The following is a 24,592-nucleotide window of genomic DNA, read 5'->3' as shown; positions in this document are numbered from 1 at the left end:
CCACAGGCACGCGCTTTTGGGCCATAAACTCTGTTCCCCACAGCCTTACATTCATTTCTCCTCCCCCTCCCCAGCCAGCTTCCCCCAGGCCGTAGCAGCACTCCTCCCACACCAGCACCTCCCCTCTCTCTCCCCGCAAACACAGCCTTTACTTTCCTTTCTCCTCCCCCTCCCCAGCCATGCTGAATTCTCCTCCCACCTCCCACGGCCGTCCTTTCTGCCCGCACGAGCCTTCTCTTCTCTCTGCTCTCCCCTCAGGCGCCGTGACATACTTCAAAGGCTTATCACTTCACACGGCCGCAGGCCGTGCAACCAGAGCACTTCAGTTGGTGCGCAGCCCCCCTCCCAGCACTGCCTTGTTACTCTCGGCAGCCAACTTTCGTTTCATGGTGGAACAAACCTCACTGATAACTATCGTCTATTGTAGCGAACAACACCAGGTTCAACTTGTGACTTCAGGCGCTACACGCATCTTTGCAGGGTGTGTGCACAACCTAACACCATTTTTTGTAGCTACCTTTACGAGTATCATTGGGTATTACGACCCTGTCTACGTGCCTTGAAGTAGCATCCTGATGGCTTAAGGCGCTTGCTCACAAGTCCGCACTCGATGCACTCTCTTATCTTCTCCTTCCTGCTACCCAGGCTCCGCATTTCACCCATTGAAATAACTTTAGAGCAGCATAAAAGGGTATACAAACAAAGTAATGTAACTAAACAGAACATATATTCTTAACTAAATGTGGCATATACATGGATAATATATGGAACGTATGTAAGCATAACATACCATATGTAGAGTGCAGAGTGCAGATTCAGAGTGCAGTGTGCAGAGTGCAGATTGTGAGTGCAGATTGTGAGTGCAGATTGTGAGTGCAGATTGTGAGTGCAGATTCAGAGTGCAGATTGTGAGTGCAGATTCAGAGTGCAGATTCAGAGTGCAGATTCAGAGTGCAGAGTGCAGATTTAGAGTGCAGATTGTGAGTGCAGAGTGCAGATTGTGAGTGCAGAGTGCAGATTGTGAGTGCAGATTGTGAGTGCAGAGTGCAGATTGTGAGTGCAGAGTGCAGATTCAGAGTGCAGAGTGCACATTTAGAGTGCAGAGTGCAGATTCAGAGTGCAGATTCAGAGTGCAAATTCAGAGTGCAGATTCAGAGTGCAGATTCAGAGTGCAGAGTGCAGATTCAGAGTGCAGAGTGCAGATTCAGAGTGCAGAGTGCAGATTCAGAGTGCAGATTCAGAGTGCAGAGTGCAGATTCAGAGTGCAGATTCAGAGTGCAGATTCAGAGTGCAGATTCAGAGTGCAGATTCAGCGTGCAGATTCAGAGTGCAGAGTGCAGAGTGCAGAGTGCAGATTCAGAGTGCAGATTCAGAGTGCAGATTCAGAGTGCAGATTGTAGGTGCAGAGTGCAGATTCAGAGTGCAGATTGTGGGTGCAGATTGTGAGTGCAGATTGTGGGTCCAGATTCAGAGTGCAGATTCAGAGTGCAGATTGTGGGTGCAGATTCAGAGTGCAGATTGTGGGTGCAGATTGTGGGTGCAGAGTGCAGATTGTGGGTGCAGAGTGCAGATTGTGAGTGCAGAGTGCAGATTGTGAGTGCAGAGTGCAGATTGTGAGTGCAGATTCAGAGTGCAGATTCAGAGTGCAGAGTGCAGATTGTGAGTGCAGATTCAGAGTGCAGATTCAGAGTGCAGATTGTGGGTGCAGAGTGCAGATTGTGAGTGCAGAGTTCAGATTGTGAGTGCAGAGTGCAGATTCAGAGTGCAGATTCAGAGTGCAGAGTGCAGATTTAGAGTGCAGATTGTGAGTGCAGAGTGCAGATTGTGAGTGCAGAGTGCAGATTGTGAGTGCAGATTGTGAGTGCAGAGTGCAGATTGTGAGTGCAGAGTGCAGATTCAGAGTGCAGAGTGCAGATTCAGAGTGCAGAGTGCACATTTAGAGTGCAGAGTGCAGATTCAGAGTGCAGATTCAGAGTGCAAATTCAGAGTGCAGATTCAGAGTGCAGAGTGCAGATTCAGAGTGCAGAGTGCAGATTCAGAGTGCAGATTCAGAGTGCAGATTCAGAGTGCAGAGTGCAGATTCAGAGTGCAGATTCAGAGTGCAGATTCAGAGTGCAGATTCAGCGTGCAGATTCAGAGTGCAGAGTGCAGAGTGCAGAGTGCAGATTCAGAGTGCAGATTCAGAGTGCAGATTGTAGGTGCAGAGTGCAGATTCAGAGTGCAGATTGTGGGTGCAGATTGTGAGTGCAGATTGTGGGTGCAGATTCAGAGTGCAGATTCAGAGTGCAGATTGTGGGTGCAGATTCAGAGTGCAGATTGTGGGTGCAGATTGTGGGTGCAGAGTGCAGATTGTGGGTGCAGAGTGCAGATTGTGAGTGCAGAGTGCAGATTGTGAGTGCAGAGTGCAGATTGTGAGTGCAGATTCAGAGTGCAGATTCAGAGTGCAGAGTGCAGATTGTGAGTGCAGATTCAGAGTGCAGATTCAGAGTGCAGATTGTGGGTGCAGAGTGCAGATTGTGAGTGCAGAGTTCAGATTGTGAGTGCAGAGTGCAGATTGTGAGTGCAGATTCAGAGTGCAGATTGTGAATGCAGAGTGCAGATTGTGAGTGCAGATTGTGAGGGCAGATTCAGAGTGCAGATTCAGAGTGCAGATTCAGAGTGCAGATTCAGAGTGCAGATTGTGAGTGCAGAGTGCAGATTGTGAGTGCAGATTCAGAGTGCATATTCAGAGGGCAGAGTTAGAGTGCAGAGTGCAGATTCAGGGTGCAGATTCAGAGTGCAGATTCAGAGGGCAGATTTAGAGTGCAGATTGTGAGTGCAGAGTGCAGAGTGCAGATTGTGAGTGCAGAGTGCAGAGTGCAGATTGTGAGTGCAGAGTGCAGATTGTGAGTGCAGAGTGCAGACTGTGAGTGCAGAGTGCAGATTCAGAGTGCAGATTGTGAGTGCAGAGTGTAGATTGTGAGTGCAGAGTGCAGATTCAGAGTGCAGATTCAGAGTGCAGAGTGCACATTTAGAGTCCAGAGTGCAGATTCAGAGTGCAGATTCAGAGTGCAGATTCAGAGTGCAGATTCAGAGCGCAGATTCAGAGTGCAGATTCAGATTCAGAGTGCAGATTCAGATTCAGAGTGCAGATTCAGATTCAGAGTGCAGATTCAGAGTGCAGATTCAGAGTGCAGATTCAGAGTGCAGAGTGCAGATTCAGAGTGCAGAGTGCAGATTCAGAGTGCAGAGTGCAGATTCAGAGTGCAGATTCAGAGTGCAGAGTGCAGATTCAGAGTGCAGAGTGCAGATTCAGAGTGCAGATTCAGAGTGCAGAGTGCAGATTCAGAGTGCAGATTCAGAGTGCAGATTCAGAGTGCAGATTCAGAGTGCAGATTCAGCGTGCAGAGTGCAGAGTGCAGATTCAGAGTGCAGATTCAGAGTGCAGATTCAGAGTGCAGATTGTAGGTGCAGAGTGCAGATTCAGAGTGCAGATTGTGAGTGCAGATTGTGAGTGCAGATTGTGGGTGCAGATTCAGAGTGCAGATTCAGAGTGCAGATTGTGGGTGCAGATTCAGAGTGCAGATTGTGGGTGCAGATTGTGGGTGCAGAGTGCAGATTGTGAGTGCAGAGTGCAGATTGTGAGTGCAGAGTGCAGATTGTGAGTGCAGAGTGCAGATTGTGAGTGCAGATTCAGAGTGCAGATTCAGAGTGCAGAGTGCAGATTGTGAGTGCAGATTCAGAGTGCAGATTCAGAGTGCAGATTGTGGTTGCAGAGTGCAGATTGTGAGTGCAGAGTTCAGATTGTGAGTGCAGAGTGCAGATTGTGAGTGCAGATTCAGAGTGCAGATTGTGAATGCAGAGTGCAGATTGTGAGTGCAGATTGTGAGGGCAGATTCAGAGTGCAGATTCAGAGTGCAGATTGTGAGTGCAGAGTGCAGATTGTGAGTGCAGATTCAGAGTGCAGATTCAGAGTGCAGATTCAGAGTGCAGATTCAGAGTGCATATTCAGAGGGCAGAGTTAGAGTGCAGAGTGCAGATTCAGGGTGCAGATTCAGAGTGCAGATTCAGAGGGCAGATTTAGAGTGCAGATTTAGAGTGCAGAGTGCAGATTGTGAGTGCAGAGTGCAGAGTGCAGATTGTGAGTGCAGAGTGCAGAGTGCAGATTGTGAGTGCAGAGTGCAGATTGTGAGTGCAGAGTGCAGACTGTGAGTGCAGAGTGCAGATTCAGAGTGCAGATTGTGAGTGCAGAGTGTAGATTGTGAGTGCAGAGTGCAGATTCAGAGTGCAGATTCAGAGTGCAGAGTGCACATTTAGAGTGCAGAGTGCAGATTCAGAGTGCAGATTCAGAGTGCAGATTCAGAGCGCAGATTCAGAGTGCAGATTCAGATTCAGAGTGCAGATTCAGATTCAGAGTGCAGATTCAGATTCAGAGTGCAGATTCAGAGTGCAGATTCAGAGTGCAGATTCAGAGTGCAGAGTGCAGATTCAGAGTGCAGAGTGCAGATTCAGAGTGCAGAGTGCAGATTCAGAGTGCAGATTCAGAGTGCAGATTCAGAGTTCAGATTCAGAGTGCAGATTCAGATTCAGAGTGCAGATTCAGATTCAGAGTGCAGATTCAGAGTGCAGAGTGCAGATTCAGAGTGCAGATTCAGAGTGCAGAGTGCAGATTCAGAGTGCAGAGTGCAGATTCAGAGTGCAGATTCAGAGTGCAGATTCAGAGTGCAGAGTGCAGATTCAGAGTGCAGATTCAGAGTGCAGAGTGCAGATTCAGAGTGCAGAGGGCAGATTCGGAGTGCAGAGTGCAGATTCAGAGTGCAGAGTGCAGATTCAGAGTGCAGATTCAGAGTGCAGAGTGCAGAGTGCAGATTCAGAGTGCAGATTCAGAGTGCAGATTCAGAGTGCAGAGTGCAGATTCAGAGTGCAGATTCAGAGTGCAGATTCAGAGTGCAGATTCAGAGTGCAGATTCAAGATTCAGAGTGCAGAGTGCAGATTCAGAGTGCAGATTCAGAGTGCAGATTCAGAGTGCAGAGGGCAGAGTGCAGATTCAGAGTGCAGAGTGCAGATTCAGAGTGCAGATTCAGAGTGCAGAGTGCAGATTCAGAGTGCAGAGTGCAGATTCAGAGTGCAGATTCAGAGTGCAGAGTGCAGATTCAGAGTGCAGATTCAGAGTGCAGAGTGCAGATTCAGAGTGCAGATTCAGAGTGCAGAGTGCAGATTCAGAGTGCAGAGTGCAGATTCAGAGTGCAGATTTCAGATTCAGAGTGCAGATTCAGAGTGCAGTTGCAGAGTGCAGTTGCAGAGAGAACTCAGCAGCACCACCACAGCATCACTCAGCACCACCACAGCATCACTCAGCACCACCACAGCATCACTCAGCACCACTACAGCATCACTCATTACTTGTAATATCAATACATCTAAGTCACGTAAATACAAAACATGTTGCATTACAAATGCTATAGTCGTCACATGTGCGAAAGTTATAACTATTGGCATTGAAAATGACAAAGCTATTAATTTAGCTATTTTCAAAATCAACACATAAATAAAAAAATCGTCATTTACAAGACCAATAGCTCAAACTTTCATAATGCGAGACCTATTGCATTGCAAATGCTTGTTACTTTTTGCGTTTGTTTACCAAATTCGTTCTTGACAATGTCTTGTCTGTTTTTACAGTATTGTGTGCAGTAGGTTAGGATTTTGATAAAATCATAAAGTGCACTCCTAGCGTGAAATCTTGAGTATGTCTGTGGGTGATGAAAAGAAGTCTGAAGTCCAAAAATACTCCTATGAGTCTTACAGGACTAAGGGCCATATGTATCATCAACCTGATTTGCAATTCTCAAATAGCGATTTTTAAGAAATCGCTATTTGAGAATCGCAAATAGGTATATATGTACAAAATCGAATTTTTTTTGCGATTTCTTAAAATTCCTTAATTGCGATTAGCAAATTGCGAATCGCAATTAAGGAATACTTCCCATTCATTTCTATGGGCCAGGGGGCCCATAGGAATGAATGGGTAGTTATTCTCAATTTGCGATTCGCAATTTGCTAATCGCAAATTGAGAATAATTTCAAGCGTGCAGGGGTGTCCAAAGGACACCCTGTTGCACCCCTGAAATATGCATGGATGCACATGTGGCGCACATACATGCCCTGAGGGCATGTATGTGCGTCACATGGCACTTTGAAAACTGAAAAAATTAGCATTTCTCAAGGAATTTGCAACTTTGGTAATTTGCGAGTCCTTAAGGACATTTTGCTAATTTTTTAAGCTTCATACATTGCATTTAAGGAATCGCAAATTTTGCGATTCCTTATTTTACACCAGATTTTGCTTAATACATACTATTTAGCAAATTTCGGCCTTTGCGAATGCGAATTTGCTTGATACATATGGCCCTAACTCTCGGGACCTAATCTGAAGAAATGCCACAAAACCCATCAGAAGTGTTACTAGTTGCTTGCAGGTGTCAAGGTGTAGTTGTTGAATGCAACTCTTTTGAATTTCCAGAGTCTTGCACCAGCCTATGCTGAGTCTGAACGGCATCAGTTGGAGCATTGAAGCTGTGATGCAGACGGGTACTGGTACCTGCTTCCGTAACGAAGCCCGTGAGTGATGTCGCGATGTCGCCTCGCTAGCATGGGACGCGGTAATGTGCCTCTGAGGGGGACGCGTGTCGCCTCACCTTACGCATAGATCTATGTGTTGGTCACACAGAGGCACAGCGGGAGGCGTAGTGTGTGTATTTCTTCTGCAGCCATGATGTTGACTTCATCACCAGTGCTCGATAGGGCTGTCTCTTGAAGGCCTGAAATCAGCTCCTCACCCTTGTGTTTGGCTGTTTTCATCTTTCTTGTTCTTATTTTTCTACCTCTGACCTTGACCTATTCTTATATCTTATATCCCTTGAACTTGGTGAAGTGACCCTTATTGTCGTGTTAATGGCAGATCTTAAAGTTTTTTTTTTAAGTTTAAGAAAGCTTTATTGCAATGGTTACATAAAAAAAGGTACATTCACTATACTAATCCAACACTAATCCTTCTTGGGTTCCAGAGTAGCGTGCTACTCGTAAAAAGACGCTGCAACACCTCGTCAGGTGTAGTAAGCGCTATATAAAAGCAATTACAATACAATACATCTTAATAAAACATGTCTAATAACTGACAACGAGGGTAATATAAGCACAGTAATGCAGGAAAATACATAATGTCTGATCATTGACCTGTATTAAAAATACTGCATTATACAGCCTACAAAGGAGAAGGTAATAGTTGTAATGGCACACTTTATGTCTTATAATATAAGGGGAGAGAAAGGAAGATGGAAAAAAGAAGAAAGGAAGGAGGGAAAAGATATAGAGGAGGAAATAATGAATGGAATATTACAAATTATCAGGCATACCGGAAATAGATATTATTAGTGAAAAAAGGCATCCTACATAGAGATAACCACAAATAATTACATTTTAATGATACGTAGTAAGAGGTGAGATCTTAAAGGTTTAGCTTGCCGCATACAGAACACTTCTGGCCCCACCCTGGCGGCTGCACTCATACGCACTTGCACCCTCTCATGCCCATGCAATTCACTTCTTGTCCATTGTGGTGCGGGATAAAGCACTGCTAGGGTTACCGGCTCATGAATAATGAACGAGTGAGGCAGCCCCGGGGGCACGAGAGAGACTGCATGGAAATGTATGAGAAAGGCCTGAAGAGTACGAAGCAGCGCTCATGCACTTCAAGTGAGACTGCATGGAAATGTATGAGGAGGATCTGCTGTGTTCGATGCAGCACTCGTACTTCATGGAAATGTATGAGGAGGATCGGCTGTGTTCGAAGCAGCGCTCATGCACTTCAAGTGAGACTGCATGGGAATGTATGAGGGGGATCTGCTGTGTTCGATGCAGCACTCGTACTTCATGGAAATGTATGAGGAGGATCGGCTGTGTTCGAAGCAGCGCTCATGCACTTCAAGTGAGACTGCATGGGAATGTATGAGGAACATCTGCTGTGTTCGATGCAGCGCTCATGCATTTCAAGTGAGACCGCATGGAAATGTATGAGGAGGATCTGCTGTGTTCGATGCAGCACTCGTACTTCATGGAAATGTATGAGGAGGATCGGCTGTGTTCGAAGCAGCGCTCATGCACTTCAAGTGAGACTGCATGGGAATGTATGAGGAACATCTGCTGTGTTCGATGCAGCGCTCATGCATTTCAAGTGAGACCGCATGGAAATGTATGAGGAGGATCTGCTGTGTTTGATGCAGCACTCATGCACTTCAAGTGAGATGGCATGGAAATGTATGAGGAGGATCTGCTGTGTTCGATGCAGCACTTGTACTTCAAGTGAGACTGCATGGAAATGTATGAGGAGGATCGGCTGTGTTCGAAGCAGCGCTCATGCACTTCAAGTGAGACTGCATGGGAATGTATGAGGAGGATCGGCTGTGTTGGAAGCAGCGCTCATGCATTTCAAGTGAGACGGCATGGAAATGTATGAGGAGGATCTGCTGTGTTCGATGCAGCACTCGTACTTCAAGTGAGACTGCATGGAAATGTATGAGAAGGGCTTGAAAAGTACGATGCAGCACGCATGCACTTCAAGTGAGACTGCATGGGAATGTATGAGGAACATCTGCTGTGTTCGATGTAGCACTCGTAGTTCAAGTGAGACTGCATGGAAATGTATGAGGAGGATCGGCTGTGTTCGAAGCAGCGCTCATGCACTTCAAGTGAGACTGCATAAGAATGTATGAGGAGGATCGGCTGTTTTCGAAGCAGCGCTCATGCACTTCAAGTGAGACTGCATGGGAATGTATGAGAAGGATCGACTGTGTTCGCAGCAGCGCTCATACACTTCAAGTGAGACTGCATGGAAATGTATGAGAAGGGCTTGAAAAGTACGATGCAGCATGCATGCACTTCAAGTGAGACTGCATGGGAATGTATGAGGAACATCTGCTGTGTTCGATGCAGCGCTCATGCATTTCAAGTGAGATGGCATGGAAATGTATGAGGAGTATCTGCTGTGTTCGATGCAGCACTCGTACTTCATGTGAGACTGCATGGAAATATGTATGAGGAGGATCTGCTGTGTTCGATGCAACGCTCATGCACTTCAAGTGAGACGGCATGGAAATGTATGAGGAGGATCCGCTGTGTTCGATGCAGCACTCGTACTTCAAGTGAGACTGCATGGAAATGTATGAGGAGGATCTACTGTGTTCAATGCAGGGCTCATGCACTTCAAGTGAGACGGCATAGAAATGTATGAGGAGGATCTGCTGTGTTCGATGCAGCACTCGTACTTCAAGTGAGACTGCATGGAAATTTACGAGGAGGATCTGCTGTGTTCGATGCAGTGCTCATGTACTTCAAGTGAGACGGCATGGAAATGTATGAGGAGAATATGCTGTGTTTGATGTAGTACTCATCTACTTCAAGTGAGACTGCATGGAAATGTATGAGGAGGGCCTGAAGTGTACGATTGCACTCAGGTACTTCAAGTGAGACTGCATGGAAATGTATGAGGAGGGGCTGAAGTGTGCGACACAGCGCTCATGCACTTCAAGTGAGATGGCATGGAAATGTATGAGGAGAATCTGCTGTTTGATGTAGCACTCATGTACTTTAAGTGAGACTGCATGGAAATGTATGAGGAGGGCCTGAAGTGTACGATTGCACTCAGGTACTTCAAGTGAGACTGCATGGCAATGTATGAGATGGGGCTGACGTGTGCGACACAGCGCTCAAGCACTTCAAGTGAGACTGCATGGAAATGTATGAGGAAGATCTGCGGTATTCAAAGCAGCGCTCATGCATTTCAAGTGAGACGGCATGGAAATGTATGAGGAGGATCTGCTGTGTTTGATGCAGCACTCGTACTTCATGGAAATGTATGAGGAAGATCGGCTGTGTTCGAAGCAGCGCTCATGCACTTCAAGTGAGACTGCATGGGAATGTATGAGGAACATCTGCTGTGTTCGATGCAGCGCTCATGCATTTCAAGTGAGACCGCATGGAAATGTATGAGGAGGATCTGTTGTGTTCGATGCAGCACTCGTACTTCATGGAAATGTATGAGGAGGATCGGCTGTGTTCGAAGCAGCGCTCATGCACTTCAAGTGAGACTGCATGGGAATGTATGAGGAACATCTGCTGTGTTCGATGCAGCGCTCATGCATTTCAAGTGAGACCGCATGGAAATGTATGAGGAGGATCTGCTGTGTTCGATGCAGCACTCATACTTCAAGTGAGACTGCATGGAAATGTATGAGGAGGATCGGCTGTGTTCGAAGCAGCGCTCATGCACTTCAAGTGAGACTGCATGGGAATGTATGAGGAGGATCGGCTGTGTTGGAAGCAGCGCTCATGCATTTCAAGTGAGACGGCATGGAAATGTATGAGGAGGATCTGCTGTGTTCGATGCAGCACTCGTACTTCAAGTGAGACTGCATGGAAATGTATGAGAAGGGCTTGAAAAGTACGATGCAGCACGCATGCACTTCAAGTGAGACTGCATGGGAATGTATGAGGAACATCTGCTGTGTTCGATGCAGCACTCGTAGTTCAAGTGAGACTGCATGGAAATGTATGAGGAGGATCGGCTGTGTTCGAAGCAGCGCTCATGCACTTCAAGTGAGACTGCATAAGAATGTATGAGGAGGATCGGCTGTTTTCGAAGCAGTGCTCATGCACTTCAAGTGACACTGCATAGGAATGTATGAGAAGGATCGACTGTGTTCGCAGCAGCGCTCATACACTTCAAGTGAGACTGCATGGAAATGTATGAGAAGGGCTTGAAAAGTATGATGCAGCACGCATGCACTTCAAGTGAGACTGCATGGGAATGTATGAGGAACATCTGCTGTGTTAGATGCAGCGCTCATGCATTTCAAGTGAGACGGCATGGAAATGTATGAGGAGTATCTGCTGTGTTCGATGCAGCACTCGTACTTCACGTGAGACTGCATGGAAATATGTATGAGGAGGATCTGCTGTGTTCGATGCAACGCTCATGCACTTCAAGTGAGACGGCATGGAAATGTATGAGGAGGATCCGCTGTGTTCGATGCAGCACTCGTACTTCAAGTGAGACTGCATGGAAATGTATGAAGAGGATCTACTGTGTTCAATGCAGCGCTCATGCACTTCAAGTGAGACGGAATAGAAATGTATGAGGAGGATCTGCTGTGTTCGATGCAGCACTCGTACTTCAAGTGAGACTGCATGGAAATGTACGAGGAGGATCTGCTGTGTTCGATGCAGTGCTCATGTACTTCAAGTGAGACGGCATGGAAATGTATGAGGAGAATATGCTGTGTTTGATGTAGTACTCATGTACTTCAAGTGAGACTGCATGGAAATGTATGAGGAGGGCCTGAAGTGTACGATTGCACTCAGGTACTTCAAGTGAGACTGCATGGAAATGTTTGAGGAGGGGCTGAAGTGTGCGACACAGCGCTCATGCACTTCAAGTGAGACGGCATGGAAATGTATGAGGAGAATCTGCTGTTTGATGTAGCACTCATGTACTTTAAGTGAGACTGCATGGAAATGTATGAGGAGGGCCTGAAGTGTACGATTGCACTCAGGTACTTCAAGTGAGACTGCATGGCAATGTATGAGATGGGGCTGAAGTGTGCGACACAGCGCTCAAGCACTTCAAGTGAGACTGCATGGAAATGTATGAGGAAGATCTGCTGTATTCAAAGCAGCTCTCATGCATTTCAAGTGAGACGGCTTGGAAATATGTATGAGGAGGATCTGCTGTTTGATGTAGCACTCATGCACTTCAAGTGAGACTGCATGGGAATGTATGAGGAGGATCTGCTGTGTTCGATGCAGCGCCCATGCACTTCAAGTGAGAAGGCATGGAAATGTATGAGGAGGATCTGCTGTGTTCGATGCAACGCTCATGCACTTCAAGTGAGACGGCATGGAAATGTATGAGGAGGATCTGCTGTGTTCGATGCAGCACTCGTACTTCAAGTGAGACGGCATGGAAATGTATAAGGAGGATCTACTGTGTTCAATGCAGCGCTCATGCACTTCAAGTGAGACGGCATGGAAATGTATGAGGATGATCGGCTGTGTTCGAAGCAGCGCTCATGCACTTCAAGTGAGACTGCATGGCAATGTATGAGGAACATCTGCTGTGTTCGATGCAGCGCTCATGCACTTCAAGTGAGATGGCATGGAAATGTATGAGGAGGATCTGCAGTGTTCGATGCAACGCTCATGCACTTCAAGTGAGATGGCATGGAAATGTATGAGGAGGATCGGCTGTGTTCGAAGCAGCGCTCATGCACTTCAAGTGAGACTGCATGGGAATGTATGAGGAACATCTGCTGTGTTCGATGCAGCGCTCATGCATTTCAAGTGAGACGGCATGGAAATGTATGAGGAGGATCTGCTGTGTTCGATGCAGCGCTCATGCATTTCAAGTGAGACCGCATGGAAATGTATGAGGAGGATCTGCTGTGTTCGATGCAGCACTCGTACTTCAAGTGAGACTGCATGGAAATGTATGAGGAGGATCTGCTGTGTTCGATGCAGTGCTCATGTACTTCAAGTGAGACGGCATGGAAATGTTTGAGGAGAATATGCTGTGTTTGATGTAGTACTCATGTACTTCAAGTGAGACTGCATGGAAATGTATGAGGAGGGCCTGAAGTGTACGATTGCACTCAGGTACTTCAAGTGAGACTGCATGGAAATGTATGAGGAGGGGCTGAAGTGTGCGACACAGCGCTCATTCACTTCAAGTGAGACGGCATGGAAATGTATGAGGAGAATCTGCTGTTTGATGTAGCACTCATGCACTTCAGGTGAGACTGCATGGGAATGTATGAGGAACATCTGCTGTGTTCGATGCAGCACTCATGCACTTCAAATGAGACTGCATGGAAATGTATGAGGAGGGGCAGAAGTGTAACACAACGCTAATTCACTTCAACTGAGACTGCATGGAAATGTACGAGGAGGGGCTGAAGTGTACAACACAGCACTAATGAATTTCGAGTAAGACTGCGTGGAAATGTACGAGGAGAGCGTGAAGTGTACGAAGCAGCACTCATGCACTTCAAGTGAGACTGCATGGAAATGTATGAGGAGGATCTGCTGTGTTCTATGAAGCACTCATGCACTTCAAGTGAGACTGCATGGAAATGTATGATATGAGGAGGGGCTGAAGTGTGCGACAGCGCTCAAACACTTCGAGTGAGACTGCACTGAAATGTATGAGGAGGCGCAGAAGTATACGACACAGCGCTTTTGCACTTCAAGTGGGACTGCATGGAAATGTACGAGGAGGGGCTGAACTGTACGACACAGCGCTCATGCACTTCAAGTGAGACTGCATGGAAAGGTATGAGGAGGGGCTGAACTGTACGACACAGCGCTCATGCACTTCACACAGCGCTCAGGCACTTCAAGTGGGACTGCACAGAAGTGCATGAGGCAGCACTGAGGTTGCAAAAGACTGCACTGTAGTGCATGAGGCAGTGCTGGCAGCTCAGACTGGGGTCAGCAAGAGGTCATACCGTGATGGTCCAGGTGCATTTCTTGTTTGAGGGGTAGTGGCTCGGGAACCCTTCGCTGGCGATGTACCCCGAATCACCGGTGTGCTCCCCTCCGCAGAGGAAGATAGGCCTGAAAAACAAGAAGGATGCGGTCATGGGCTGATCACACGGAACTGGGTGTACCATTCACAGTTCATGCATGGAACCAAATATACCACTTACAGACTAGCAGCACACGTGGAACCAAATATACCGCTTACAGGCTAGCAGCACACGCGGACCCAAATATACCACTTACAGACTAGCAGCACACGCGGAACCAAATATACCTCTTACAGACTAGCAGCACACGCGGAACCAAATATACCACTTACAGGCTAGCAGCACACGCGGACCCAAATATACCACTTACAGGCTAGCAGCACACGCAGACCCAAATATACCACTTACAGACTAGCAACACACGCGGAAGCAAATATACCACTTACAGGCTAGCAACACACACGGAACCAAATGTACGACTTACAGGTTAGCAGCACACGTAGAACCAAATGAACCACTCACAGGCTAGCAGCACACGCAGAAGCAAATGTACGACTTACAGGTTAGCAGCACACGTGGAACCAAATGAACCACTTACAGGCTAGCAGCACACGTGGAACCAAATGAACCACTTACAGGCTAGCAGCAAACGCAGAAGCAAATGTATGACTTACAGGCTAGCAGCACACGTGGAACCAAATATACGCCTTACAGGCTAGCAGCACACGTGGAACCAAATATACCACTTACAGACTAGCAGCACACGCGGAACCAAATATACCACTTACAGACTAGCAGCACACGTGGAACCAAATATACCGCTTACAGGCTAGCAGCACACGCGGAACCAAATATACCACTTACAGGCTAGCAGCACACGTGGACCCAAATATACCACTTACAGGCTAGCAGCACACGCGGAACCAAATATACCGCTTACAGACTAGCAGCACACGCGGAACCAAATATACCACTTACAGACTACAGCACACGCGGAATCAAATATACCACTTACAGGCTAGCAGCACACGCGGAACCAAATATACCACTTACAGACTAGCAGCACACGCGGAACCAAATATACCGCTTACAGACTAGCAGCACACGCGGAACCAAATATACCGCTTACAGGCTAGCAGCACACGCGGAACCAAATATACCACTTACAGGCTAGCAGCACACGCGGACCCAAATATACCACTTACAGACTAGCAGCACACGCGGAACCAAATATACCACTTACAGACTAGCAGCACACGCGGAACCAAATATACCACTTACAGGCTAGCAGCACACGCGGCGCAAATATACCACTTACAGGCTAGCAGTACACGCGGACCCAAATATACCACTTACAGACTAGCAACACACGCGGAAGCAAATATACCACTTACAGGCTAGCAGCACACGTAGAAGCAAATGTACGACTTACAGGTTAGCAGCACACGTGGAACCAAATGAACCACTCACAGGCTAGCAGCACACGCAGAAGCAAATGTACGACTTACAGGTTAGCAGCACACGTGGAACCAAATGAACCACTTACAGGCTAGCAGCACACGTGGAACCAAATGAACCACTTACAGGCTAGCAGCAAACGCAGAAGCAAATGTATGACTTACAGGCTAGCAGCACACGTGGAACCAAATATACCGCTTACAGGCTAGCAGCACACGTGGAACCAAATGGACCACTGCTCTTGAACTCTCATGACTCAGCAAGCCTCTGAGAGATGTTCATACATCATTTCACCAATAGCTTTGTAGTTTGAAGCACATTTTAGGCATTTCAAGATGATGAGACAGAGGTTGTCATGGTCCAGTATGTGGAACCAATCATTAGGCTGGGATTAATGGCAGCAGTTTAAAGGAACACATCCAAGATGCCGCCAGCGCTCGGTTGTGAAGTAACAATTCCAGATCTGTGCACACATTGGGGACGAGCCCACGCTTCAAGATGCTGCACACGTCACCGCGCCAGCTGTTCTTCATTCCAGCATGTTCTTTTGGAAGTTACTGGCTCTTTCTTTTTCATCTTAAACTGGATTTGCTCACAGTCAGGGTAATCAGCGATATAAGAGTAAAGTGAGAAAGAGACCAAAAATTAAGCAAATCAAATAAAAAACTTAGGGGGATATTAGCAAGAACATCGTTAACATTATCGCTGTTTTCACGTCAGTTTCGCTAAAACGGGGATAATGGGCTTGCTAATATGCGTTATAGAATTCCAATAGAAGCCCAGGTTAGATGTGCAGGACATCTAAGCTGGGCTTCTATTGGAATTCTATAACGCATATTAGCAAGCCCATTATCGCCGTTTTAGCGGCAGTTTCCTGGCGATAATTTTAACGAGGTTCTTGCTAATATGCCCCTGAGATTTTGGTAAAACGCGTGTTTGCACACCAAAGTGTGCATACACGCGTTGTACAAAAAAGGAGAGCTTGTTGGTAAGTGTAATAATTGAAATGGACTGATTTAGAAAAATAAAAAATGGTCGCAATATTTGCCATTGAAAGTACTCTATAGCACTGAAGGCATTTTTAGAAAGTCTTCTGATGCTAGAGTCGATAGTGGCTTCGACACCAAGCCGTATTGTTGTGTCCCAAACCCTCAGGGTCTGCAGAGCCACCTGGGTTTTAAAGAGTCTTTAGTTGTAAAAATATTGGGGCATATTATCAAGGGTGGCGATAGTGAATTATTGCCGCTTTAGCGGCCGTTTTCGGTCGCTAAGCGGCGATAATTCTATCGCCCTATTAGCAAGCTGTCGCTAACAGCAGTTAGCGACAGCTTGTAGGCGATAGCGAGCGGTTTGGGGCCCGCTTTGCATGTCAGCAATATTTATCGCTAATGACATGGAAAGTGGGCGTACCCAACCTGTTAGCTACCGCCTATTACCAACACAGGCGTAGCGTTGGAAATATTCGCGCTAAGCGCGAATATCTCCAAAAAATAACGCTTGCTCAGACCAGTTCTTAGCCATGTTATCCAATGTGAGGTGGATAACATGGCTAAGAGCATTTCGTCGCTAATGCGTGAATATCGCTGTATTCTCAGCGATATTCACGCATTTCGCCGCTATTGCCGGAAAATTTATCGCTTTGGAGATAAACGTTGCTAATAGCACGTTATCTCAGCGATAAATTCCGGCGATGCTCAGCGATAAAAAAATCATCGCTAAGCCTATTTAGTTATAAATATCGCTACTTGTTGGTAATATGCCCCTTTGTCTTTCTCATGCAGAGGAAGCTGCAATCCCAAAAATAAAATGTCTTGTCAAGGACGGTTGCACTGGAAATACGGTTCTCCCTCTTCTGTTTTCTTCAGCAGGCCTACTTTACTCCAAGGTTCTAGTATAGTGGTGGAAGCCCCTCTCCAGGCGCTAAAGTGCTTAAGAGCATACCATGGAGGCTACCTATGTAAATAAACAAGAATAAAGGCCACTTGTGAGGCCGGACAAGTGTGCCAGTCCGTGCTGCAGTGCTAAAGAAGCGTAAAGGACATTTAGCTTTGTCGAGTAACGGATCACACGTGACGTGACTAAGGAAAACATTCTCTAGATAGATAATTAATGGGTTTAATTTGAGCACATATTAGTATGTACATGTATATGTATATTAGTATGTATATATATATAAGACCAGGAACCATTCTAGCAATCCACAATGATAAATGCTGCACACCAAGTGAATAGCACAAATGTTTATTGTGCAAATATATATATATGAGAGACCATAGTACCAAAGCACTCCAGTAGATTGGTCAAAAGTTACGAAAATTGTCTTAAGAAATAATGCGTATAGTCGAAGAATCATTCATTTGCAGAATGTTCCACGTTCTTAATGTTTTGGTTGGGTTGACTATGTCCAACCTAGTCGTACTTCAATTTTAGATTGATGACCTCAAGTCCTGTAACAGCCCATGAACGTTCTGATAAAGTTAGATATGCCGTCTATACAGTTGGCCGCTCCCGACCAGTCCAAGTAAAGAAACTGTTAGACCTGGCACCATTGGCACCATTGGCGTGGGTCTCCCTTCCATTTTTGTTGCTGTTGCCTTCATGTGTTTTTCTGGTGTTAGCTGCTCAGAGCACTGTGCCACTGCCAACCAGTTCCACAGTGCAAGTGCTCCCTGTGTAAAATATATATGTTGATTGGATTCCATGTTTGACTTATTTGGTTTACTTTCAGACCCTAGAACAGTGCACCAGGAGTACCCAGGGCTTGTAAATCTAAATGCTGCTAGTGGGCTTGCCGCACTGGTTGTGCCACCCACAGAAGCGGCCTTGTAAAATGTGTCTAAGGTCTGCCATTGCAGAGCCTGCGTGCAGTCTGGTACTGTCATGCTGACTGGGCAAGTGCACCCACTTCCCAGTCCCTAAACCTTCCCTTTACTTCATGTGAGTCACCCCTATGGTATGCCCAAGGGCAGGGTTCATTGTAAGGATAAGGTAGGACAAGCCCTGATGTGTGTGGCATGTCCTAATAGTGAATTACAGCCATTTTCGTTTTTCACTATTGCAAGGCTACCTGTCCCCATAGGCCAGAATGGACTGTTAGAATTGTTACATTCTATGATCCTAACAGAGTCAGGGAACATGGTAGAAATTCGAGTTTAGTATGCCTGAACTCAGAATAATAAAATACATATTTTAGTAAAGTTTATTTTAATATTCTGTGTTTGCAAATACCACTTTTAGAAAGTTGGTATTTGCTTGCCTGACCTTTTCAGCCCGCATCTGCTAGGATGTGTATCTGCTGTCTGGTTTCTGTGAGTGACAGGGCTGGGGAATTCCAGGAAACAGGCTAGGGCTGCCAGGTGGTGAATACGAAGATTACATCCAGATGGGTGGGAGGAGTGCACCTGGACTCTGAATAGGGCTGTGCTCTGCCACCACAATACTGGCTCCACCTCCTGTGGAGCGTCTGATGTCTCTGCCCTGCACACTGAAAAGACAAGCCAGAGTCCTATAAACAAAGTACTCCAGAACTGGTCTGAACTGAGCAAAGGCCCGATGGCCTGAAAGAACAAAAGAAGTGCAGTATAAGTATTGGGACCCTGAGCCCAAGAGATCAGATCCTGCTTGACAAGAAGAGACCTCTGCCTGAGGAGAAGGAACAGGGAAAGCTGAAGGAGGAGTACTGACCCTGTCCTGGGGGATTGGCCTGCAGTGGTTGCCTTGCTGCTGGAGGCGAGGAAAAGACTACAAAGACTTTATTCCAAAACTTGTGCTTAAAAGATCTCCAAGGGCTTGTGAGTAAGCTTGCCCCCTGAACGAAGTCCCAGTACCAGTGGACTTCACCCGCCTTGAGAGGAGCTGCTGAAAAACACTGTTCTCCCCGTAGCGCTGAAGCAAAGAGAAGTGTGCTAAGCTGTCCGCCCCGAACACTGTGACTTTGTGGCCCCCACGAGCCATAGCTCGCAACGTAAAGGAAGGACTCGTCCGGCCCGAACAACGCGACTTTGTGGCCCTCACGAACCGTAGCCCGCAACATAAAGGAAGGACACCGCACCTCGCTTCTCCCCCTCACCGAACTGCTGATGTGGAAAGGCTGCAGCGCGTAGAGCGGCCGGATACGTCTCGCACCACCGGAGCGTACAGTCCGCTTAGCACCGCTTATGTTTCTTGCAGGAGGAAAGCAAGGGACACTTCACTTTTTTGTGCACTTCACTGGTTCCCTACCTTTTTCTTCATTTGGATAGAAGACACTGCTTCACCTTATAAAGATAAGAAACTTCCCTTTTTGCACTTTTTTCAGTCATGCGACGGTGATTGCATGGACAATATGGACATTTGATGTGAGGCCATCTATGTGGAATGTTTTCCGGATAGTAGTAGTATAGGGAACATCTTGGACTTTGACAATTTAATACATACTCAGAGGTGGCAAGAATACATGAGATGTAATATGAGAAATTATTACAGAGTTGAGCGGTAATGATTGGCAACTCCTTTGGTATCCATAGGAACCGCCATAGTAGCAGGGCACTAGTCCGAGTGAAAATACAAGGTTGGAAGGGTTTGATTATTATTTTTGGTCTTGGGCATGTCTCTGTTTTATAAAATTTTCAAGTAATACAGTTTTTTTTGCTCATAATAAGAAACAGTAATTACATACATGTTTCAGATCGTCACTTTATGGTCACTTGACTAGAATGACTAATAGATTAAATCACGTCATTAGAACAATCTCAAGACCATTGGAACTTAACATCACGCTTGTCGAATCTCAAGACCCTACATCCTTTGAATACCTATGCGCAGATCTCTTTACTCACGACTCCCCCACCACTCGGCTGCATACCATCTACCACCCCCCTGGAAATTGTACCTCTTTTACTGAAGAGATGTCCGACCTAATTATCCAATCCTCTCTATGACACTCTAAGAATATCTTCCTGGGAGACTACAATGTCCACTGGAACAAAATTGATGACCCTGCTATCATCACCTTTAAGAATACCATGGAAATCACCAACATGACCCAACTCTGCCATTCCCCCACTCACAATAAAGGTTCCACCCTAGATGCTATTATAACTAGCATTGATCTTGCCTCCCTCTCTAGCATAATACCCATCGACTGGTCTGACCATTACCTTGTCCTCTTTGATGTGAAGAGACCCATGAATAACTCCGCGCCCATCAACACCCTACCCAAAAAACCCACACGCAACCTTCACCTAATCCCTCTTGCTGACCTAGAATCCACAATCAAAACCTGCCTACTTCGCCCCCCTCTCTCTGACAACACCAATGACCTAACCAACCATTATAATAACTCTATTCTCCAAGCCCTTGACGAAATTGCCCCAATTAAACTCAAACAGCAAAAAAATAACCCTCCCAAATCCTGGTTCAACTCCGAACTTAATAATGAAAGACGATCCCTAAGACAATCTGAACGTGTTTGGCGAAATCAGCCCACCGATGACAATCTTACCCTCCTCAGAATTGCCAGAGTCCAATACAAAAAACACATCTACAATAAAAAAGCCTCCTTTCTCCGGTCACAACTTGACCAATCTAAAAACAGACCTAGAGAACTCTTTAGCATTGTTAAAAAACAAACCTCCACTGGCCCTCCTAAAATATCAGCCTCTATTGACAAATGTGAAGAAATCACCAGCTTTTTTAGCAACAAAGTCAACAAGATAGAACTATGCTTCTCCTCCCTCCCCCCTCTCTCCAACCCTCCCATACTCAACACTCCCTCCCCAACACCCCTTTATCTCTTTCGTCAACTCTTCCCACTCTCCCCGACCCATCTCTTACCCTTCCTGCTCTCGCGCATTCAGACCTCTCTCCTAATCGACTCATAACTAAAAATAATGCCTCCTGGAGTGAATTCAGTCCAGTTTCTGTGTCATCGATCATTAACATCATGATTAAACTCAAACCTTCCTCCCATTCTAAAGATCCTCTTCCCGCCCATTTGGTCCAAGACCTCAAAACTACCATTGCTACTTTCTGGACCAATATCATCAACTCCTCCCTTGCCACTGGCTGCGTCCCAGCCTCCCTTCAGCTTGGTCAAATCTCTCCCATCTTGAAAAACACCTCTGCCGACCTTAATGACCTTAGCAACCTACGCCCTATCTCTAACCTTCCTGTCCTCTCTAAAGCCCTAGAAAAATGTGTCCTATCACAACTTTTGAACCATATCCTAGACTTCAATCTCCTTGATGTTTTTCAATCAGGATTCAGAAGAGGTTGCAGTACTGAAACTGCTTTGTTAAATATCACAGATGACATTCATCGCTCCCTAGACAATGGTGAATCCTCACTACTGATCCTCCTTGACCTCTCTGCGGCATTTGATACTGTCCATCATCCCACCCTTTTAAACACCCTCAAAGATCGATTTGGTGTGGAAGGCACTGTTCACAAATGGTTTTGCTCATTCCTTCAAAATAGATCACAACAAATCAAGCTTAGCCACTTCCTTTCTAATCCTCAACCTGTCTCACTCGGGGTCCCTCAAGGATCCATCCTCTCCCCAACCCTTTTCAACCTTTTCATGGAACCACTCACCCTCATTCTCAAACAAGCTAAAATCAGTTACCACCTCTACGCCGACGATACCCAACTATACTACAAGATTAAATCCCACAACGACATCCTTCACCTCAACGACACCCTTACTAAAGTACAAGCCTGGTTCCATCTAAACCATCTCAAACTGAACCCCAAAAAAACTGAAATCATTCTTTTCACCCCCAAAAACAGTACTCTCCCCATCCAAATCTGGATCGATGACATCAAAGCTCTCAATTGCTCCCTCACCACCTCTAACTCTGTTAAATCACTTGGCATCAGCATCGACCAGAACCTGAACCTCATCCCCCACATTAAAAATGCCGCCAAAAGCGCTCTTTTCACCCTACTCCACCTCAAGAAAATCAAACCTTTCATTCCAGCTGATGATTTCAAAATGGTTGTCCAATCACTAGTCCTCTCCAGGATTGACTATGGTAACGCCACCCTTGCCGGCACCCCTAAATCCCATCTTGCACCGATTAAATCTGTCCTCAATCTAGCTGCCCGACTTATCTCTGACTGTAAAAGATTTGACCACATATCACCCGTCCTCAAAAATCTTAATTGGCTCCCAATTGAAGGTAGATCCTCTTACAAGATTGCCTGTATCACCCACAAAGCTCTTCATCAAAATACCCCTGCCTACCTTGCAACTAAACTAAAAAAAGCAGGCTGCACCAGGTCCCTGAGAAGCACCGACTCCCTTCTCCTGATCCCACCCAGACTAAAGTGTCAAAAAACTCAATCCCGTGCATTCTCTGGAAATGCTCCTACCATCTGGAACTCACTCCCCAAAGACCTTCGCTGCAACCCCTCTTACTCTCTTTTCAAAAAAGAACTCAAACTACTTCTCCACAACAAATATTGGGGCACCTAGCATGTCCACTCTCTCTACTCTTATACCCTCCCCCACCCTGTCAGAATTCTTCGTCTTCTCCCATGTTAATTGTTTCCCCCCTTATCATATACCTTCTTCAATACTGTTATCCCGTTTTCTAACTCTGCATATACTGATATTTATTCGTATTGTGTTTAACTCTGTTGTAAAGCGCTCTGATACTCCAGGGTCCAGCAGCGCTATATAAAACTCTTGAAATAAATAAATAAATACATTGGTGTGGTTGCTGACGATTGATAAGGTGGCATGTTGTATGTACAGGGATAGTATCGACTGGTTTGCAACACATGGGCTTGTAACAAATAGGTGTATCGGCCCAGTCTAAGATGGCTGCCATTATGAATGTCACATGACTCGCTAATCAGGAGTTTTTGCTTAAATTACCACGTATGTTTCTTGATGCCCTTTGCGATTAAACATGGTTTATTAGGAATCTGGCACTAGACCGAAATAAAGAAATCGATTACCCCAGTTAATAATTTGTTTACCTAGTACTTTCAAAATGTACGGGGCCAAATAGCATTAATTTGAATACTGAAATTAATTCAAATTATTCGATGTGTTTTGTAATTACTGCATTTAAGAGTACAAAATCAGATGCAACAGGCACAAATATCCTTTGTATATGTTTCTCTTATGTTCAAATTATCATTTTTTGACTACTCAGTAATGGCTGCCATTTTCAATGTCATGTGACTCACATACTCCGTTGCCTCGTTTGTGTTTATTATTTAAATATGCCGTAACTGACTTGATGGTTACAGTGTGATCAAGACACAAGTTTGTGTCGAAACGCGTAGCGCTATCAAAGAATAAAATTTTGCAGCAAAGACAAACCTCTGAGTGCGCGTTTGCTTGTACGCAACTTTTGGATTGAAAATTAGACCGGCTCTTGGGTTCGCCGATCAACGCGCCACCTGACGTGGGAGTCGATCCCGTAAGGACCCTTCCTGCTTTGTTATATATATATATATATATATATATATATATATATATATATTTCCTACTGGCAGTCGCCAGTAGGTAGGTATAGTTAAAACCTAGTTTCCATAGGAAATTCGCAACATTCTATTTGGAATAACTTTGGTGCCGGTGGACGAATCTTCGCAAATTTGTCCAAGAAAATGGTCTGCTCCGCTCGGCTCCTTCTCTGAAAGTTTGGGGGTGATTCGTGCAGCGGGGGCCGAGAAAAAAGGGGGGTCCCAAAACGTGTTTTCCCCATGCAATTTTCCATAGGACCTTTAGCCAGGGCTACAGCCCGAACGGCTGAACGGAATTACACCAAATTTGGCAAAAAGGTAGAGTTCGGTTCGCAGATTACCCTTTTTGTTAAATGGTGTAAATCCGTTCAGTAGTTCCTGAGAAAATCATAAGTCAAATCATAAGTATATCTATAGGAGCTTACTGTAAGTTTACTGTACTCTGTACCTTCCCGAGCACGAGCTGAATGCTAATTGGCTGTCAACACTCCAAACCAGGAAGTGTTGGCAGCCATCTTGTGCCTTGGTAGAACCGAGGCACAAGAAAGCAGAGAAACAAACGTGGAAAACTCAAAAAGGGGGAAGGGTAGAAACACCCTAACCCCCTAGGCCTGCTCAGGGGTTCCCACAAGGACCCCCAGGGCCCTCCCACATTTTTCTTTTTTTTTTAATCGCGGGGTCCAAGTTTGGTACGCAAACTCCGCAAAAAAAACCAAAAAACCTTGGTCTGCTTTTTTATAAATTAGCCCCCGGGGGGACCAAATCTTGGGGGCAAAATGATTTAAAAAGTGTGGGGGGGTCCCAATCCCCCCCACACTGCCCCGGGGCCACCACCCCCCGGGGCTTCGTAGATGTTGGGAGGGGGGCCACGCTGCACCACTCCTGGAGCTTGTGATGGCCCTGGGGACCGCCACCCCCCAGGGCCGGCTCCTACAGTGTCCCGGGGTGCCCAGCCCTGGGACACTGCTGTTTGCTGTGGTAGGGCAGGAGCTTCGCGGCTCCCACCCTACCACAGCAAACTGCTTTGATTTTTGAAAGAGAGAGCAGGAAACCTGCTCTCTCTTTCAAAAATCAAAGCTGATTGCTTTTCTGTATGGGGAGCAGCATGTTAGCTTCT

At 46.1% G+C, this 24,592-nt stretch overlaps 1 protein-coding gene across 2 annotated transcripts in view; it reads right to left on the bottom strand.

Annotated features, from left to right (window-relative positions):
* PCOLCE (procollagen C-endopeptidase enhancer) overlaps positions 1–24,592 on the bottom strand; it is a 234,340-nt gene that overhangs the window by 78,676 nt on the left and 131,072 nt on the right. For both annotated transcript variants that reach the window (XM_078671253.1, XM_078671254.1), the window contains exon 2: positions 13,540–13,648. In XM_078671253.1, the coding sequence (XP_078527379.1) occupies positions 13,540–13,648 (109 nt within the window). The remainder of the gene's footprint in view (positions 1–13,539; positions 13,649–24,592) is intronic.

This window comes from Lissotriton helveticus, chromosome 12 (assembly GCF_964261635.1).
Source record: "Lissotriton helveticus chromosome 12, aLisHel1.1, whole genome shotgun sequence".
NCBI classification, from domain to species: domain Eukaryota; kingdom Metazoa; phylum Chordata; class Amphibia; order Caudata; family Salamandridae; genus Lissotriton; species Lissotriton helveticus.
Note: the sequence above shows the minus strand (reverse complement) of the source record. Positions and strands in the feature narration are given on the sequence as shown.